At 37.3% G+C, this 21,523-nt stretch overlaps 1 protein-coding gene across 3 annotated transcripts in view; it reads right to left on the bottom strand.

Moving 5' to 3' along the window:
- Nucleotides 1-4,004: 4,004 nt before the first annotated feature.
- The window catches only part of DCP1A (decapping mRNA 1A), a 37,680-nt gene continuing 20,161 nt past the window's right edge, over nt 4,005-21,523 (bottom strand). For 2 of the 3 annotated variants that reach the window (XM_054215763.1, XM_054215762.1), the window contains 5 exons: nt 18,306-18,425; nt 13,664-14,428; nt 11,081-11,146; nt 8,893-9,111; nt 4,005-7,300 (listed from right to left, as the gene is read on the bottom strand). In XM_054215763.1, the coding sequence (XP_054071738.1) occupies nt 7,220-7,300; nt 8,893-9,111; nt 11,081-11,146; nt 13,664-14,428; nt 18,306-18,425 (1,251 nt within the window). In that variant the 3' untranslated portion in view covers nt 4,005-7,219. The remainder of the gene's footprint in view (nt 7,301-8,892; nt 9,112-11,080; nt 11,147-13,663; nt 14,429-18,305; nt 18,426-21,523) is intronic. The other variant, XM_054215764.1, reaches the window with a different exon arrangement.

Raw genomic sequence — 21,523 nt, forward strand, 5'->3', positions numbered from 1 at the left:
CTCCTCATCTCTGCAAAATATTGATTTATGTTTATTTTCAAGCCCTTATTAAAAGCGCCGCAGATGTTTCTAACCAAGCCTTTGGGCTTTCTGTAAGGGCTTCTGTTGCAGCAGGATCTTCCTATTTAAATCATTGTAAAGCAGAGAACTCTCCCTATAATGCATGCCCTGTGTCTTCCATCTTCAAGTTTACACCAGGAGCAGGGCTTGCTGTAAACCACAACAGTTTGTGTACACATCCAAACCCTGTAGGATTTAATTTCACCCTTGTATCTCAATTCTCGTGGTAAATTTAAGATAGCAGAAGCTTCCTTTACAGCAATTTTGTTACATGGGGGAAACTGTGTCCCCACGGAACAGAAGCTAATTTATTTGATGCTTAAAAAGTAAATTAGAGAAGGCACTTAGCATTATCTCTAAATCTCAAGTCTACATGAGAAAGTCAGATGGATAACCTGCTAAGCCTTTCCCATCCTTCTTACGAACCACAAGAAACAAAGCAGGATGTGCAAACCATATGCTTTCTAAATTAAGACCACATAGAGTTTTGCATCCATGAGACAGGCTGTAAGATCTTTGCTTTGTAGATAGCCTTAAAGCTTCTTGACATATTTATGAGGAGGAAAAAAAACCCCACAACTTCTGCATTTACATCACATACCTTGCATGTTTTCAAGTAAGGCCGCAGGGCAAGTGCCTTCATTTCAGCCAGCATGTAAAAGCTCATTCCTTTGTGGTTATATTTCCCAAGGTTGATTTTGTAAAATGGAGCTTCTTGAATTTTAAAGAATGGGTTATGGTAGAAATATTTTTAAAGGTTTATTTAAAACGAAAGAAAAAGGGCAAACAGCTATGAGCGGCCTTGTTCTATGTAGCAGATTTTAAGCTGTGAGGCCATAAAGCAAAGATAAAGATTAGGTACCACTATGAATCAGTCAACTCCATTATGCTGCTTCATAACTGGAGGTTAAAAAACCCCATAACAGACCTGGCAAATTACGTATTGGTACTTCAAGAATTAGAGTAGGGAAATCATGCCTAACCAGTCTGTTTTTGAATACACAGCAAAATACTCTGGATTCTTACAGGCAAACCGCATTTGAGCTTTGGAAATACCTGAAGACGTACAGCAGCGCAGAAACAAAACTGTAACTTACATTTTTCTGTGCTCAGGAAATACCGTCACAGGCCACACTCATCTCTACAATACTCCCATTCACACTCTCTTGCTGTTCCTTCCCTTGTTCACTTCTCAGGAATCTTCTATTCACTGGTCCTTTCCCTTTCATTTTATTGCAAGCGCTCTTTCAAAAATGCAGCAACTGACAAAAATATTCTCTCTTCACTGCCCTCTTTTCCCAATGCTTTTTGAACCTAATTAGGAGCCTCGTATGAAGAAGGATTCAAAGAGGACATGAAAGACTGTTGCGTAACTGACAAAGACGAACTTTACATATTTCAGTTACAGGTCTCTCACTGAAGTTTAACTCTCCTAAATTAGTATGTCAGTTCAAAGGTAAATCTCTCAAGTCATAAAATCTGGAAGACAAAAAAAAAAAGCTGATTCACACTTGAAATTGTGTGAAGATAGGAGGAAAGAATTCCACTACTGGGCACTGAAAATAACTTTCAAAATTGTTTAACATACGTTATGATTTCTAATCTTTTGAATTTTGGATTAGGTCACTAAACTTAGAGAAATTTACCTCAGCTATACTGAAGACTGTATTTAGTGATTTGATTGCATCCTGTTCATAAATGAAGAAGAGGAGTTGTACGAATGACAGGTTTCTTATCCTCTGTACTAGTGTTAACCCCCCAATATCTTTTATATCAAGAATGAAGTGCAATTGAATCCTTACCAAATACACGAGTCCACTGACTTCACTTAATTTGGCCCATGAACACGAGCTAAAACTTTGATTAAAAAAAGCAGTTGTGTTATTTCATTCTGCAAGCCTGCAAATAAAATTTGAATTTTAGTGGATGAGTTTTAGGAAGCCTAATGCTTACTCCTTGATTCTATCTAGTGCTGTAATACCATCATATTAAGGACTGACTTTATGCTCTCTTGTGCTCTCGGAAAACATGACTGTAGAGCACACGCTAGCAAGAAAGAAAAGGCCAAAAATATTTTGGTCTGCATAAATTTTTTGTACAGTGCCTGGTTTAGCTGCAGCTACACATAGCGAGAAGCATCCTCCTATTTCCAAACCAAAGGGGAGCACTTCACAGGAATAACAGTAACCAGGAATACCTGGATCCAGAGAAGACAAAATGTTAACAGCACCAATAATGAAAAAAATACTCCCTCGATATTGACCAAACAAGCAACACATCTAACACAGAATTTAGACTCTAGGCCTTAGCTGTTTCCACTTTTTCCTCAATTAACTTACAGTAAATCCATGACTTCTGTACTTGTTTTTTATGTTAGTCTTCTATTAGAAGAATCTTCTGTATATAGTAGAGGAGCCAGTTCAATATTAACTACTAGACCAGCAAACACTAGAGGCCACTTCAGTGGCCTCTCCTGACATTTGCTATGTCTCATTCTCTAACTCTTATGGGTGACTGCAGTGGGAATAAGCACCTAGCTATGATTACAGGACTTCGGTGTAAGGTTTTGTTTAACTTCACCATCTATTCCAACAGAACTTCTGCTATGGTTTTCCTCCTCATCAGCTTCTCTATTTTACTTTGTCAAACTGTGATTGACCAGTTGCATGGTACCAACCAAATACAGTAAAAGGACAACTGCAATTTCCAAAGTCTATGACCAGAGACCAACACTGGATTGAGTATCATATGCCATGTCTAGACAGATGAGAGGGGATACTGTACGAAAAGTGATAAGGACAGGCAAAAAACCCCAGTTACAGTTACTTATAAGACAGTGAACTTGCAGCTGCATTTCTTAACATGAAAGGAAATCGGTCTGTTTATCAAATTAAAAACGCAAACCTACTTACAGCAATAGAGAGGATGGCCAGAAGATGTTGCAAGTTGACAGATGCTATTCTCAACTGTCCTTCAAGCAAGCATGCTGCATTTTCTTTAGTGAACGAATGAACGCAATTTGGGTTTGCCACCAGTATGAACTAAGGAGTTCGAGTTTCTTCCCTGGAAAATATTAACCCTAAATAAAATCTGAACTTACCCTTCTAGCAGGCTACTAGCTCTAGAAATAAAAAGAAACACTGGAAGATTTTTTGGAGGTGCTGAAACATTTGTTTTGAAGTTTTATTACAAAAATATATTTGCAAACATACAAAATTTTGGATGAAAAAATGCTCATTCTTAAACATTTATGCAATAACTTAATAACTGCTAACATACATAGGTGCTATAAAATCCATACCATACCAAAAAACATTAATGATGCAGTATCTACGTTTATTGACTTACAATTATTCTCATTCCTGGTTTCCAGAAATCCTTCCTGAAGCCCCTCTTCCCCATGGTCTTCATATTGAAAGAACATGCAAATGGGTACAACTGGTGCATCCACAAAAGTGATAAAACTCAGAAATTACTAAAAGCACATAATGTACATTAAAAAAACCTAACTAGCCATATGCCCATACACTGAATAGATAAAAATAAATACACCACCAAATTAAAGATACTGCAATTTTTCCAACTCGAAGTGAAAGGAAGATATTGCATCTTAACATTTTCGTAACATTGCCAGACAAAAGTGAGGTGATATATATTGCACACATTCCTCCTGTTAAGATACGCTGTACAAAGCAACCCAAATACCTGGTGAAAAGGTGGCTGATTTGTTTAAATACTTTTAAAAACAAGAAGTGCCAAATTGAAGTTTGTTCTCAAAAATATTGCAGAAATTATATCAGTGACTACACATGGCAGAATGGGTTTCTGAAATATACCAAAATGAAGCAATTAGAAATGCAAGCAAAAATAAGATACATCCAGCAGTGAGTGTTTAAATATTGAGTATTTATACACAGAAATAAGCATTTTATATGAAATCAAGATTTTTTTTTTTTTTTTTTTTTTTTTTTTACTTTATTCAATCATTCTGCTAATCTTGTTTAATTTGGAAAGATATACTGCTTCTAAGTTAATAGCTGTTAGGCACCATTCATATAAACTTTGCATTATTAAATAACAGCAAATAAAGTCTAACTACAAAACTGAGAATTTTGATTTTCCTGAAGAATTCAGCAGCTGTAGGTTTTAAAACTGTCTTTGATTACATTTGAGTTTGGTTGATTTGTTGGTTTTTTTGTTTGTTCATTTGTTGGTTTTTTGTTTGTTTCTTTAAAGTGACTTAAAGCTACCCACAAATCACAGACTTAGAGAACACAATTAATTTGGGGAGTATAGTCTCAACTAATAGCTTTTTAACTCTAAGAACCAATAGGTAAAATCCCAATATGCCAGTAGTTTTACCAAAAAAAAAGTCACTTGAAAATGGTCACAGTAATTTCCTGTGATGACCCATGGTAACTTGCTACACACTAGTTATTCCTACACGTGGCTAACACAAATCAAGCTGGTAATTTTAGATTTATACAAAAAGTTAAAATAATCAGGAAAAAGAGTTGTTAAATAACACAGTCCACATTTCAAAAAAAAAAAGAATTCAAATTTTACACTGAAGTTGAGCTTGTGTTTTACAATGCAACTTTCCATTAGAGGTTTATCTATTAAACCCATTACCCTGGCACTTGTCACAGATGACAGACCGTAACTCTGCGGTGTACGGGATGACACCTAGGTTGGTTCCAGTGTCTCTTGGCTACACGTAGAGAGGTTAGCACAAACACGTGCCGGTGATCAAGATGAACAGGTCTGCGTGGTGTAAAAATGCCTGCCTAGTAACTATGATTTCAACTCTATTTCTCTTCCAAGTCATTTTGAAAGTTGGGGGTGGTGGGGTGGGGAAGTAAACCAATAACGTATTGCTATTAGTACACTACAAAGTAAGGATCTGCCAACTGCTTGCGGGGGTTCCTGGACAGCTGGAAACAAGTTAAGGATATTCAAAGTAGAGTCAAACTCTCTTAACAGCACTGCTACTCCAAACAGTATTACTTTTGTCAACTCAAAATACAACTCCTTCCTATCATATCTACAGATCTTTGGATATGACTGTATTTAGCAAACAGTACAAATGTGCACGAGTGGCTTCCAATATTTCTATGCTTAGAAACTTCTATCAAATCTTCCTTTGAAGAAACCGGAAACTGTCCATAAAAAGTGAGAAGTTACGGACTTCGTCTTTGCTAAATCCACATAAAAAGCAACACTCTATTTGGTTTAGGCTATCAATTTTTGTTCAGAAGAACTGCTCATTGGTTTTTCCCTTTTAGTGAAAGTTTTTCTAGAAAACCCAACAAAAAATTAGTTTAGACCTCAGATCTATTTTGAGTCTCTTTGTTTATGTGCATACACAGTATTATAACTCTAGAATTTATGTAGGAAGCTCTTATCTTCCTTAACAAGGCTGAGTTTATATTGCTGAATTCAAATGCTACCATTAAAGTCAATATATTTCTTGATGAACAGGCGTGACATTAGCATCTTTCCCCAAATCTTCCACATTTTTCTAACAAAATACCATATATTTTAACTGCAAACGCTGAAGTCAAAGGCTGAGAGGAGCTTTTCAGAAGGCAGGTAGTGCTAAACAAAGTATATTTTCAACTTAAAAGCTATGAAAAAACTAAAATAGATCAAATACCTAAAAATGTAAATATTTGTTGTATATAAAACATACTGATTTGTGAGCAAGTCACAATTAAAGCTCAATTACTATTTTCCAATGAAATGACCATGCACCTTGCCTACATCAACATTAACTAATCCTTAGGATATATACACATACATATATGTTGTAAGGAGACAAACAATTTTTTCTTCATATTTTAATAGTGCTTGAGGGAAAAGAAAGAAGTAGTGCATCATAACTCACTACAGATTTATCTTTTTACTCAATAAACCAAAATTCTTCTACTGGAAAAGCATCCTTTAAAACTACTATTGCTGGAAAAAGTTGGGACCTGAAATCTTATTAATTACCTTTGCATGCCTTTAACAAAGAAATACAAGCCATGGGTAAACCAACACAGCAGCATAAGAGACTATAATTAGAATTTTTCTGACTTCAAACGGAAAAGTATCCAGTTAAATTTTTACTTTAGTGAATAGTGAATTATTAAAATCACATATATGAAGCAATAGCATTTTAATTAGATAAACTCTGGACTATGAAGTGTGCACTAACAATATGGGGAGAGGGCAACAGAAGAAAAGCATTTGTTCCCCATCTGCACGGTTTCCAACACTGCGGTTCCAATGCAACTGAGGAATGAAAGCCAACTATGACATGGTCCATCCTTAAGCTTAAAGGGAAACAAAGTATTTAAATTATTTCAAACGCTGATGAACAGGAAGAGGGTCTTCCAGTGGTGGTCTCATAACCATAACAAGTGAAATTCAACATGCAACAGAACTACTCTGTTGCTTAAACAAAATAAATTGATGCAATCACCGAGGATTTTGCATATTTCAAATTTTATCTTTTTAGAGAAAATGGCCTTACTCTCTTGGATACCTGTTTAACGCCAGTGACACAGAAGCAAGTAAGATTAATGGAATATTTAAAAGATGAATTTATGTGCATTAGCTAGAGACTGTCAATGTATTGAGCAAATGACATTTCTAAACCTTTTGCTGAAGATTTAGCTCCAAAGGCCTGGATTCCAGATCTGCTCCTCCCCAACACCTGCCAACTTAAATCACAAGGCATTTTGCTCCTTTTCCTCAGTCCTTCAAACTGGAACTAGGTTCCCCCAGCTGAGTTTTGTTCTGGTGTGGTGTAGTGTCCTGTACCGTGCATTTGCTGGTTTAAATTGTATTGAGTCTGTAATCCTTGGATAGTGAATACAGCTAGGAATGAAAGCCCAGAGCAAGCATTTGCACATTCGCTTAATGCTAATGAGAGCTCAAATGCAACTTAAGTCCCCTCCCCAATAAAAACAAAAGGTTTGCTGGTGATGATCACAGTGAAAACCTAGATCACTTCTGAGAACATTACTTTCATAAGTATTTAAGGAATAGTCTTTCCTAACAGGTTCAAATTCAAGACGTTGAAAACTAAATATTCTTTTACAAAAATATTAGTTTTATAGACGAGGCATAATTGTTTCTAAAATGTATATATTTTAAGTAGATTTAGCTTTGATTATAGCTTAATGTTGTCTGTATTCTTGGTTAGGACTTGCAAGTAGACTTCATGAATAGTGCTGAGAAAACGGGAATCATTCTGCAGGAAAAAAAAACACATTAGAAAAATTAGTAAAAAGATGCAAAAAAAATTTAATTTAATGCCACTGAAGTTCTGCGTAAGGATTCCTTATAGTGCTACTTATCTGAGTGTTAAGAGGCTGGAACTAGCTCTGTACTTGTACAGGAGGTGGTGCTTTTCGGACACATACAGGCTTTGAACCATGCAGCTGGTAAGACAGCTAAAGAGATCACTACGCACATCGGATGCTTAAACAAATAGAACTGGGGTCACTAGGTCAGGCACGGCCACGTATTTTCACTTCCTTCCAGAGCCTAAACCTTAGTCTTAGACACAGAGAATTCCATCCTGTGTACAGGCTCCCAAATAAAGTCTGCATGAATGCCATAAATAACGTTATTTCTGTCTGTCAAACCAGTCTGAAAGGGATTGCAGTGTGTTATACAAGAATTCTCATGTCGTTACTGAGAAGTGAATTCATGTAACCTACGGACAGTATTTCCTGAGTTTAATTCCTTCAAATGACAAGTTCACAAAAGCAGTATCTAATAATCTAGCTTGAAGATGTAACATTCTTTTACAAGATCTGCACAGCAAATTCGGTATCCTGCTTGGACTGCTGTGCAAGTACTCCCATACTGCAGGGTATTCCTACTTTGGTCTTCATTCAGCTATCTCCCTATTTAAAGAGAAGATTAGTGACAAATATTCCAATCAGATCTCTAAAGTCACTACAACAATGTTCTTCAGACTACTGGGGGAGAAACAGTGCACTGTCTCTAATGAGAATAAGACTTCTGGCAGCTGAGTTCAGTTGCAAGACTTACAAGTAAGCCAGTTTAAGTCTTCAACGAGGAACAAAACCCATACACACCAATACACAAAAAGGAACAACACAGATAAAACAGGCAACCTAGCTGATGACGGGATCTGGTAGTGGCCGTTCTTGGTCTCAACAACTTTATCGCTAGGAAAATACTGTTTGCTATTTTTAGACTTGCATTCTGGGTGTAAGCTCTACTAACATCGGCATGGAGAGGGCAAGAGAATCCCGAGTTAAACAAAGAACTGTTTGTCATTCATGGCAACTTCACCGTGACATTAGAGGTCAAAATTATCCCTCTGCATGACTACTCTCACCATCACAGATTTAATTCAGCTGAACTTTTTAGTCCCTAGAAGTAGCAGAACTGGAATTTTGCATTTTCCATTTCAAAGACACATACTTCAGTTAAAGATCAGGAACAGTTCCAGGGAACTGGAAACAGGAAAGCTTCCCTTGGAAAAGCAGGAATACTTACAAATACAACAAAACCAACACCCCGTATCCCCATACCAGGGCTTCTAGTAGTGCAACTTTCTCCTCATTGTCCACAAATTCATACAGATGTGAAAGGACACCTTTTAAGTCCTTCATCTCGCAAGGAAAAGGAGCAAGCTGTGCCATACTATTTGTACAGCACAGAATAACCTACTCTTTCCAACAGAAAGGAACAACTTTTGTAAAGTTTCGGGGCAAAAGCTGTTATAGGGGTACAGAGAATTTCTCAGTACTGGCTACTGTACTTGGAACCCCATCCCTCAGAAATCGAGCTCTGTAAAGACAGGACCTTTATTAGATGTATCAGTGCTTCTTGAAGCTGAGACCTACTGAGAACAGTAGGAGGTATAGTCTGAATTTCTGTTGTTCCCAGTGTTAAAGGCGAAGAAGAGTTGGCTTTATTCTCCACTTCAGTAGCTTTTGTAGCCGATTGCTGAAAAACACTAGGAGACAAGAGGATTGAAGGCGTTACTGTAGTTGTGGCTGTAACAAACTGTGGAGGTGCAACCTGTAAAAGAACGGAAAATTAATAAGCACTGGGTTCATTAAGAATGAATACTGTTATAAAGGCTGAAGAGATAAGCATAAAAAAAAAAAGCAGCCACCATTATTCAGTCAGGTACTACAGAAGAGCTGCTCTTAATGAAACAATATACACCTAAAGATTAATATCAAAAGTAATTCTCATTTAAAAAGATGAAGGAGGTAACAGTCTTCATTAGCAGACCCCTTCCTCCTCACGTGGTTACTACCTTCCAGAATTTTTGAAATATAATACATAGAATAAAAGATGACCTTTTCAGCTAGGTAATCAAAGGAGCTGTTTTGCAAATTATTATTTTCCTTAGGAGTTTAAAGAAAGGCTAGTCCTGCTTCCCACCCCCCTGCTTCTATGGTCTCCAACAAAATACGCTTATAATTTGAAGTATCTCAAAGATATTTAAAATTACCGATGAAGTATAATTAAAGTATTGGAGCACATTAAAATATTCTTATTCTAAGTACATTCTCCCTTGTGAGGGAAGTCACAAATGTATAGGAACATTCTATTTGCATAAAGTGGATGTGAATAAACGTCAGCCTTGAGCAACTCTGACAATCTCCTGATAACTGCAATTATTATTCAGTATGAATCTACATCTTGCTCAGGCTTCCAGAATGACCAACATGAGGGGAAAGAAAAAAAAGGAAGAAAATAACCAAGCCGACCTCACTCAAAAGAAAATAAGACTAAATGTGGTATGTAAAGATGTTTGATACATCAGCAGAAAGAATTCCCCTTGGATAACCAAAAAATTTTCAGAAGAAAACACACCTGCAAAGCCATCTAAAGTTAATGTGTATGTAACAACGTCAACAACAGCAGAACTAGCAAATTGATATTGTTATAGTCAAAACTGTGAAGGCTTACAGCGTGGGATTTCAGCAAGACATGTTTAAAGCAACAAGTGCAGTTTACCCACACAACATCCACATGTTTCTTAAAATTCTAAAATCCATGTAAAATGCTTTTATTTAGGCAATTATTTACTAACCGTGTCACAAACAGACTGTATAGCTTGTCTTATAGCAGGCCAGTAACTAAACCAGCATTTTACTTTAGGCAGGACCATTTTTAGTGCCTTCAGAATCAGATCTGAGCATGCTGCTAAAACTGCTTTTATTTAGTGCAAGTTGGACAAGAATGAGGCAATTTCACAAATTTCAAAAAGGACGGGGTGGGTAAAGGAAAAGTAGAATTAAATTACAGATGGCATCCTGAAAAGAATATATAACAAAAAGGCAATTAAAACCAATTCTTGAAGACTTGACTATTACCAGTTATTTTTTTACCTGCAACCTGAAATTTTACATTGACATTATTTTGAACTGTTATTCAAAGGCAGCTCTAATAATGTTAAATCTGTATTTAGATCACTAAAACTTGCTATTAGAAAGTTTTGCAGTAGGAAATGCTTATTATTCTTTTCTTCCCCTATCTTCCATTTTTTTTTTGCTTGGTATCTTTTTCATAAAATACAAGGTATCTCAGGAAAACTGAAAGAGACAGCAAGGCAAGGATTGCATTTTATGCCTCTGGGGCGCTTAAGGTTGGGTTAAGGCTAAGAGGCCCTGCTGCAACGTTATAGCATAGTACTGACTGCTTACAAGACAAAAAAACAACCAGTTCAAACGGTGCGAACTCAATGTAAGGCTGCAGATCCAAAAATGTATTCTCACTTCTGCATCAGCGCCAACAATAAGAGGCGCCGCACAACAAAAAAAATTGTACTCATTCATAGCAGTCTACAGGAACTCCCCTGGGCTTCAGTACAGCTCGTTTCTGTGTCATAACAACACTTTAAATACAATCAGCGGGCAATGACTATTTGAGATACCAACTGTTTACCACAATTTTAAACCTCTCCCCCCCAACCCTTTTTTTTTTTTTTTAAAGGAGTCCAACAAACAATTAGCAGAAGTATTTATTCACTTACTTGACTTGCTTTAGACAAAGTCTTCGGCTGCGGAAATACTTCCGATTCCTTGTTTTGTTGTACAGTCTAAGTTAAAAAGAAAGCATAAGTCACAAGTTAGCAACCACAGCTCAATTTCCGGGGTGGTCCTCTGCTTTTTTATGAAAGCACAAGAATGCAAATTTCAAAATGTTTTAGATGCAACTTGAAGCATTTTGTAAAACTGAGATAACCAAGGGGAAGTCGGAAAAAGAGAAAAAATTTGAAAAGAAATTATGTTTTACGCTTTTGATATTACAGCAAACCTGTAAAGCCATAACAAAACACTTCTGAAGAAACACTACTACATTTAAAAACAAAATCTAAACAATAAAACACTGAAACTGGGAACAAAACAAACGCTACAAAGTGAAAAGAATCAGTTTGGTAAATTGCCAGGAAGGTTGATTTTTTTCTAGGCATTTTATCCAATCACCTCCACAAAAATGAAATGCTGTTTTCTGCTAGAATTTCAGAAGTATTTTATACTTTTACAAACAGCATCCAGACATTTTTTAGTCAGTTTTCAAGACTATAATATAATAAAATTAAAGTATTATAAAATATTAGAAAACACAATAAAAGACAGGTAGTTAAGGTACTTCAGTAAATTCCCATGGCATTCTTGAAAAGGCTTGTTATAGCCATTTGGAATACTTCTTGGCAGCACAGAACAGGAAAAACGCCTTGCAACAGACAGTCCTTAGCTTACTTGAACTGCAGTGAAAAACACTCAGGGAATCAATAGTCCTTAATGACAAAAATAAAATTAGCTTTATGAAGCCGTAACAAGCACAAGATCAAATTCTTAAAGTCTAATTACACAAAAGTTAAGAGGTCTTTTGCTAGTTTGAGAGTATATTTGGACTATGGAGAATTTTATCTAATGAAAATATATACACAAGGTAGACATAGTGGAAGGGAAAAAAAAAAAGAGCATAAGACTGGCATATGAAGAGCTGATTCCCAAAACTATCAAGCAGACACTGAATGAACGCCGTCAAGGGCAGTTATGCATAAACCCAGCCAGCTCAAAAATATCACAATCTTCAGACAAATCTGTACAAAGGTTTAGTAGTAGACGGAAGAAAAATACTGCTCAGAATGTACAGTTCAAGATAGCTGCTCCATGCTGTACTTGGACCTCCTCCTCCCTCTGCAAAACGAATCAGTCCAAACATCTCAGAGAGATAATCGTTAGTAAATTAATCCTAGCATGTAGCCTTCTCAGAAACCTTATTTCTAATCTACTGATGTTGTTGAAAGTTAACTAGAAAGACAGCACAATGAAAACACACCCATTTCTTAAACATTAAGACAGGGATAACTTCTGAGGACAGAAAAGCAACACTTGAAAAAACACAGGGTATTCTAAAATAATGCTTAGAACAAGTTACAGGCTGAAGAGTTGAGCTTTTGATTAGGTCTCTGTTACGAGTAAGTCATCACCATATTCATAGCAAAGAGCAGCAGCTGACTCAGACAGGGCTACCAAAGATCTTGTTAAAACCCAGTGGCAAGCACTGGATAGTAATAAACATCAGGAAATTCATACAGACATGGCTGTAAGTAGTTTTCTCTGGCATTTTTTATTCTTGCATTATCACTGTACCAAAGATGCAAGAGGACACGCTCAAACACTAGCTTAGTCTGCATGAATGTAAATAAAATAATAATGCAACAACACAAAGAGAAGTCTTTGGATAACCTGAGAAGTAGGCACTACAGAAAGTCACTCCCTTTCCAGAAAAAAAGAAATCCAATAACCCAAATTCATTAGTGTCTACTACTGAAGTAGCCAATTATAAAGCAGAGCAACGCTAATTGATTAGAAAATAATTTATAACACAGAGCCACGTGCATTAACTTTATAGACCAGCAGTTTTCACCTAGTGTCTCAAAACAAATTCAGTGCTTTGGCTTACATTAAGGCATAGACAATAGGTCCTCCTCCAAGAAATAAACAGTTTAAGAGGTCCTTTGTAAGTCATAGTAGGATAAAACAAATCAAGGCAGTCAATTAGACAAAATAAATCAATTTACGATCCCTTTTACTAAATAACTAACAGTATCTCAGTGTAGCCCACAAGTATTCCCAACAGAAGGGGGTCAAAATTGAAGGAGTAGAGAACATCCAAAGCAAAATAACCAGAAAAAGGAAATTGTTAATTTTGTACCTTCAAAGAGGGTACAGACTAGACTTCCCCAGCATCAACTCTCATAACTCTGATCAGTCTGTAACCTTCTGTCCCTCCTCAGATCATCAGTTCTTAGCAGTATTTTTCTGACACAAGCACAGATGAATTCTTTAAGACATATTCATGCCCTAACAGCACCAGCTTGAAAAACGTCTTCTCTACAGACAGGTCTGTCACTGATAGCAGATGCTAATGATATAAAACTAATGAAACTGCATTTCTAAGTTAGCAATTCAATCAATATCACACAGTGGAAGTCCTTAATTATTTTTAAAAAGCTAATACATAACAGCACATTTTCCAAGGGAAAATACACATAGTCTAAAAACAGTTTAAAGCTTCATGGATCTAAAAACCCACAGAATACCTGAAGGGGAGAGATTATCTTGCTGTTCAAGGTTGATGGCTTACTGTGAGATTCTTTGAAGCTTTCTGGTGTTGCAAGTTGGCCAACCGAGGCAGAGATGTTTGGTGTTAAGGAAGTCTTAGTGAGAGACTGCTGCTGCATTTGGTCATGCTGTGGGGTCAACCTGAGTTTCTGGAGAAGATCAACACTTGTATGGGATGTATTTGAGACAGTTCCCGTATTTGTTGATGTCAAGGGTGCTATAAGCTGGCTTTGGCCAGCCATTAGATTTTGTGGACCGTGGTTCACTTCGGATGGCGGCTGATTCACTAGTGGGGATATCTGCTTGGCAGCTTGCTGCATAACTTGCATTATACTGTTGTTTTGTTTTAGGCCAGGAAGCATCTGAGCAGGGGCAGCTTCCATTGTCAAGGCTGAATTAAGATTAGGGCTTAAACGAACTGAATAGCTTGAAACATTTTTTGCATCAGGCTGGGAAACTGAAGCTGGAGGTATTAGCATAGGTGTTAAACATTCCTGCTGATTCAAAGGATTGGCACTGGTTTTAACGCTGGGACTCTCAGATTTCCCTAGCGATTGTTGTATTACTGTTGACTGGTCAAAGGAAAAAGGCAAAAGCAAACTGTGCTGGTCTCTGGCAGAGGTGTCAGTCTGCAACTTTTCCATTCTCTCTGGATTGGGATACGGAGCTGCGGGCTGTTCCTTTGGTACAGAGGTTCCAAACAGCTCCTCCAAAGTCAGATGCTTCTGCCTTGACTGAAATGGCTAGAAAGAAGAGAAAAGGAAGTTTTCAGTTTAGAAATACACATACCACTGTGTGTTTCACACAGTCTATTACAATTTCAAGAAAACTATGAAAGACAACCAGCTCAAATGCATTTAAAAATACAGTTTGGATAGCAAGTGTGCCCTGTTTACAGGAATTTTGAAAGCAATTTCATTTACAAGGAACATCCTGCCTATGTAACCTTTTTCTCCACAGCCTTCTATGGACAGACTGTGCACTGGTGGTAAAGAAGGAGGAAGGCTTTGCATTCTGTCATTAAGACGGCACCTGCCATCATCGATCAGCCCTAACTACACAAGGCACTTTGGGAGGCAGGGAACAACCAGAAAAACCCTGAACATACACATTGAGCAAAACCCACGTAGAATTTAGAGAGTTGGAAATAATTAAATGGCCTAAAAGATAGGAAAGGAACAGAGAAACCTGAAGGTACAACTGGTACACAACTGATCTAGCAATACGTGCCCAGACTGTTCTTCTCACCCTCTTCAATAACAATCCAATAGATTTTACAATAGGTAAAGGAATCTCTGTAAACCTAAACGTGTATCTCCTTGAAAAGTGTGTATCACACCATTACATCTACCAATCCTTTAGTCTCTCCCAAAAACATAGATCTAGCCTACAGCACTGACATTGTTAGAAAAATCTGATTTTAAGGATATAATCTTCTTAGTATTTCGCTGAATATGCTTAAAAATATGTTTCACTAAAAAGAAACAGCTACGAACACCCTTAATCTCAAAATTTTCCTTTTTTTTTTTTTTTAGATTGCACAGGACCAGAAGTTATGTAAAACAGCTGGACTGAAATACAACGTTCTGTTCAGAAGACTGAATGGCCTGCAGCACAACTCCCGTGTATTCTGATGGTATGTCTAAACAAAGACACCATTTTACAATGACAACTGCTGTACCATGACACCGCTACACTAGCTCTAATTTTACTAGCGCAGGTAACAGTAGTACGCTACCTGCACTGCCATACCTTCACAAGTAGCCTAACAAAAAAATCTTGAGCTTGAAATCATACTGACTTCTGCCCAGGTTACTAATCTCTACCAACATTGCTGTTACTCGTTTCTAGCTAGCCTAAAGTCACGCACACTTTCATTTTGCAGCTGAAGCATTCTATAGTTTATAAACCTTGTTAATTACGTTAGGAATTCTTCCTAAAAAGTGGTTTTTACATTTCTCCACTAATCTTACTGTTCTGGAGACCTGTCCTTTGCTGTAAAGATTCCACTAAGAGAAAAATCACTATTCCATCTCATTTCAAACTCAGCTTTTCACTTCAGTATGATAAATAGATTAGCTTTCCTTCATTAATACATTACAATATTCAAGTAATAAACAGAAATCTCTACCATGCTCTGATCCGAGTCAGATTAGCCCCCTACATGGATACAGTCTCAAACATGAAGTTAATTCCCAGCCTGAAGTATAAAATACACCTTTTGCATGTCCCATCTGTGCTGAGGTGTATTTTGACAGTATCACCAACTAGGTGTGTTACGGAGACCCTTATCAGCAGGGGCTGCAAAAAGGCAACATGATCACTTTACTTGATAGGAACAGAGTGCTGCTCAGAGGGTTTCTCCAGAAACATGAATTAGCAGACAGAGCTGGCACTATAAAATTTAATTTCAGTGTTCCGATTCAGTTTTGCCCATCGCTGGCACAAAACCATTTAAGGACAGAACTGTTTTTCATTTTGAACTGCCAAGATAAAAAACATGAACTTCAGAATATCACAGAGAAGACATTTATTTTTATTTCCAAATCTGTGATATCTTTAGCATTAAGTGAAGTTAAAGAAGCAACATACAAGTGTGACATTTTGGATGGGGTTTAGGAATCTCACCATACTTATCATATGTACGCTATTTTTTGATTTCACTGGTTACCTGTTTCAATTAGATGAAAAATCTATTTTTACAGTTGAAATTGAGTGTTCTTCCAGCAGCATTCCAGTTGTCCACATTATTAAAAACATGATTAAGAATAAACAAATATGTGATATATTTGAACCCAGTTAACTAGCTTCACAGAATTATCACTTATATTACCCAAATAATTTTTTCCAATATCTCTGCAGCTATTATTCAAAATAGCTCAACAGAATTAAAATATGCCAATTCTCCTACTCTTTAAATCGACTGTTTCTCTTTAATTACTTCAAAGCAATTTCTTAGAATCTTCTCTTCCCAGTTACTTGATTTCTGTTCTGCAATTCCGTGCGCTGTCAGGTGAGGCACCTCAGCTGATCGCGTACAGTCTACATGGAGTGACCCAAAACAAAATACCTTCTTTTAGAACAAAGCCTCAGGCAACCTGCGGCCAGGTCTCCAGACCAGGCAGGCAGCAGCGGAGCCGGCTGCCAGGGGTCAGTCGATCGCTCCTGCTGATCCAAAAGCAGAGGTGCTGCTGAGGGAGCAGACAGGGCTGGGACAGCCAACAACCCCAGCGAACCCCCCACCCCTCGTTTTAGTTCACTAACTGTTACTGCCCCGTGCCCTAAAACGGGTTCCTGCTGCTCATACCCTAGCTCTAGCCTGTACTGGAAATTATTTACTACTACTACTACAAAGCAAGCATTTTGTTTACAAATATTAAGTGCAAGGTTGCACACATTTTCATCGATCATTTCGTTTTTCAGACACGGTGGTTCATCGCATCAGAAACACAACAGCAAACCGTGGCACGGAGGGGAGGGAGGCCTCGCGGCTGCCCTCAGGGGCGCGTCTTCCGAGGGGAACACTCCCGACCCTTCCGTGCCCGCTGGGTGGCACTGTAAGCAGGCCCAAGTTACTTAAGTGTTACAGGGAATTTAGTTATTGCAGAATTTATTCTTTTCTCCACATTTATCTCTAAAGAGTCTTGTATGAAGCTACAGCTTCCTTGTGCAGAAATGCTTACCAGAAAAAGGAGTCAAACACTGAACTATTGCTAACTATTCCAACCCACTGATGATATCAAGTACTTTGTAGCAAGTTTCCTGTTGTTCAAATACCTATTTTTTTATATATGTAGTATATTCCTGTGGTTCAAGGAATATACTATCAAAAAATTCTTAACACAGTAAAAAAAACACAACCCATACAACACTTCTCTGCTGCCCACAACAACAAAAAACAAAGCCCTGAAGCAAATCAACACAAAACCATACACGCGTTTTTCCATAATCTAAGCATAAAGGAATCAGCCAAGCTGACTGTATCATTACCAAACAGCCATACATGCAGAGGTTCAATGCAAGCTGCAGAAGTGTGGGAGAAGACAGATAAACACATTTTCAGTTACGTCAAAGAGAATTTGGTGCTGCCATGACCGAAGCGCTTCCCACTTCTTGTCTAGGTACTCACTGTTGATTTAAATTAGCAGGAGTGCAAAGCTATAGCTTTGAAGGCAGCACAGATAAACCTTAAGTAAATGCCTCAAACATGAGAAAACAGGGCTTGAGTTCATGTATGGAAGACTGCAACACAGTACACAGCTAACTGATGCCATATTTAATCCAACAATATGGCAGAGGTAAATTCTTCTTGTTTCACAGCTCTGCAGGCCATCCTGCACATTACAACAGACTGACTTCTTCCAGAATCCAAGCTGACCCATTTAAACATACTTGAATATTTACAGTAGTGTAACATAGCCTCATATTTTTAAATGGTAAGTCAAAAGACAGAGTTTAGGATCCTAAAAGACTTGAAACCCATTAGTTTATTTAAAGCAGTAACACATTCAGCAGACAACACTGCAGGCATTCTAAGAAAAAAATATTTTGGTACCAAAACAAAGTAATAAATGAAAAAAAAAAAAAGCAGCACCTTTTTCAGGTTCGGATGAAACATACCTGCTCTTGAACTTGTAATGAAGTTTTTTGTTCTGAAGGATCTGTACTTTCCAACTTTGGAGGATTTGCATTTTGTTGCATTCCAGAACTTGATATAATACTTAAGTCACTGATCTGATTCTGGAAAAAAGGAAAAAAAAAACCAAATACATGAGTTTTAAGTCTACATTTATTCACTACTACAATCCTGTTTAGATGGCACTTTGACTGAAATACAGGCAAAGTACAGAGTACTGATTTTTGTAAGACACTGTGGAATTCACAAATTTTAGGAAGTAAAAGTCATACCAAGACATCCATGTATTCATACAGCTTTTACTCTTCATTATTAAAAAAAGAAAAACAAAACACCCAAGTGGCTTATTACTTTTTCACTGAGAAAGAAAAGAAAAGGCAGGCTTTTCACATCCTTTATCTGCATTAGCTGGTAATGAGGAAATTTGCTATACTTAATTAAATCAAGAACATAATCTAGAAAAAGCAAAACAAAGGAAACATCCTGTCAGAAGTTGTTCAAATGGCTGGCAAGACAGCTTGTCACTGACTTATTTGCACCAGATTTAGTTAACCATGTACATGTATTTTCACAAGGTGTTACTTTGGTTTTCTGTGAACGAGGCAAAAAACATACGAGCAAGCTGTCTGCTTACTGATCAGTAAACAGTACGTTTACTGATTGATTTGACTTCCTTCTTTAATAAATGTATACATAAGTGAAAACGGAAGTTGTATTACAGTTTAAATCACCAGCAAAAAAATCCAAACTGTAGAACTACACCGTACGCACGTGATATCGCTGAACATGACGATTGCTCTGGTCACTTACTCACAGCAGCAAAATATGTACGGGTTAACTTTTTCGCAACAAGTTAAAAAACAATCTGAGATTTATTCTTTTGTTTTCAATTTCTAATTGAAAGCAATAAATACAAAATCAAGACTATATATTGTGATTTAGGGACAGAGGTGAGAAGCAACTTCTCCCATCTTTCTGACTTTCAGACACTAACTTGAAGGTTAAAACTTTTTGTGTCCAAATCAGACAAAGCAGAGTTTTCTTTTCACTAGAGGGTGTTTCCATGCTCATACTGAAAGACACACATAAACCACCACACTATAAAAAGCATCTATTCACTTCATTAAAAAAAACAAAATCTCAAAATTCATTCATTTTCACATATGGACTTGATGTAGCGAGTGCCTGAAGGATTAAACTGATTTGGAATCCTAGATTAAATCACTCAGACCTTCATAAATCTCTTTTTCACTGTCTCTGCCCCCTTCTCATGCTGACACTCTGCCAATCTCATGTGGGCTGCACACAAGGATTACTGTATGATCCATCTGGAATGTACCAGGCAGATAAGTACTTTCTGCTCCTAAATACAAATTCATGCGTAATTACTGAGTACCATAAAATATTTTTTTTTTTAAATGAAGACAGAAAAGGTCTCTCAAGAAGCCATCTTCAAAACAAGTTGGTTACCTAATCATGTTAACATTGACATCGCTTGGCTACAAGGAGATCCAAAATTACTGTGCCAGAGGCTTCTTGCTAAAGCCAAGGTGGTCAACAGAACATTCTCCAAAGAAGTTTGCTTGAAACATGATTAATATTACACAACTCTGTTTATTTGGCAACTTCTACATAACTACAATCATCGCAGGCAATGGGATTATGCTCAACAGATTCAGTTTACAGTCCACGTGCACACACAAATAGGAAGTTAAATAATTATGCTAGTTTCACTAGTGTCCTAAAAGCATCAAAAAACAAAAAACACACACTCAAACAACAACTCATCACGACACAAACCCCCCAATTATATAGTAGCTCCACCGCAATCCCTGGTCTGCCTATTTCCCTATTGTATCACAGCCACCACAGACATCGACTGTCCACGACATAATCTGCATACCATTGACTGTTTGACAGGATTTTACTTGTCTACAGAGCTTCTTCCATGATGCTTAGGAACTCTGTTTCTAGCAAAAGCTTTTCAGTACTCTCACATGAAAAAAACAACTGAAAATTAGAAAGGATATTCCAGCTTCTCCTCTCCTGAGTAATTTTTAAGAGCCATCTGTTGGAAGTGTGTATTATCCAATACTGCAAGGACAAAGAGGGAGAAAGGCTTCATCACACCTTAAGAGGGCACTACCAAAACAGTGAGTTCTTGTGGTGTGTGTTGTCTTTTCTACCTGCCCCCGCCCCCCTTCCCAAAAAGCCTTCAATTTCTTCAAACCTGGCTTATTGACACAACATTGAAAGATGACTCATTCAGGTTTTGATGCTTCCTTCTGTGCTCTCACAAAAGCTGCTACATCCACAATGCTGGCCCACGGACAGACACCTTCTCCCCGAACAGCATTGATGCTCAGCGAATCAGAAGCAATTTGTTTTGTTGTCTTTTTTTTTTTTTTAAATCTGTATTGAAAGTGTTCAAAAACCACATTACTGATTTTTTGGAAACTAGTATCTAGCTTGGGTCAAATATATCCTACCGTGTGTCACATTCACCTCAATCAGGAAGTGACAAATTAAGTTGGCTCATACAAGGCTTAATCCACATGTTCGTTCTTTCCTCCCCATCCCACGTTGCACTGTAACCATCTGTAATCCTACAAAGACTCAAATCCCAAGTACTCAAAGGAACTCTGCTGTGACCTACTGCACGAGCAAGTTCTGGAAGGAATCAAGTTCTCTACCAATGCGCTAACTCTTCTCCCACCAGTACAACAACAAAAGCCATACTACAGCTCTGTAACGTTATCCTCGCACATTACGTTACTATTGCACATTCTTGTATTATTATACTTGGAGAGATATGTATGTTCAGAATCTGTTAATTTTTTTCAATCTCCTACATATTACTCTTGTATTTGTCCCGCATGTATGAATTTGGTCCTCAGGAAAGAATTAGTTTACATAGTCCTAAGAGAACTAATATTCTCCTTCATTATATAAACTTGTAAATTTAGTACTGGCAAAAGATACCAGACTCACCCTTCTGAAATAAGTTAATTTATTAAAAGGGTAGACGCCCCATAGACAGGACAGAAGTAGTAAGCTGGGAAACAGAAGGGTCTGGGAACAGTATTGTTATACTTAGTCTACAGCTATTAAAAATATGCTTCATAGAGTCTACAAGTGTTCTGAATGACTAAATCTTTAATATCACAAAACTTCTTTTGAGACTATAAAGAGACAGATGCTG

The sequence above is a fragment of the Rissa tridactyla genome, chromosome 10, assembly GCF_028500815.1.
Source record: "Rissa tridactyla isolate bRisTri1 chromosome 10, bRisTri1.patW.cur.20221130, whole genome shotgun sequence".
In the NCBI taxonomy this organism is placed as follows: Eukaryota; Metazoa; Chordata; class Aves; order Charadriiformes; family Laridae; genus Rissa; species Rissa tridactyla.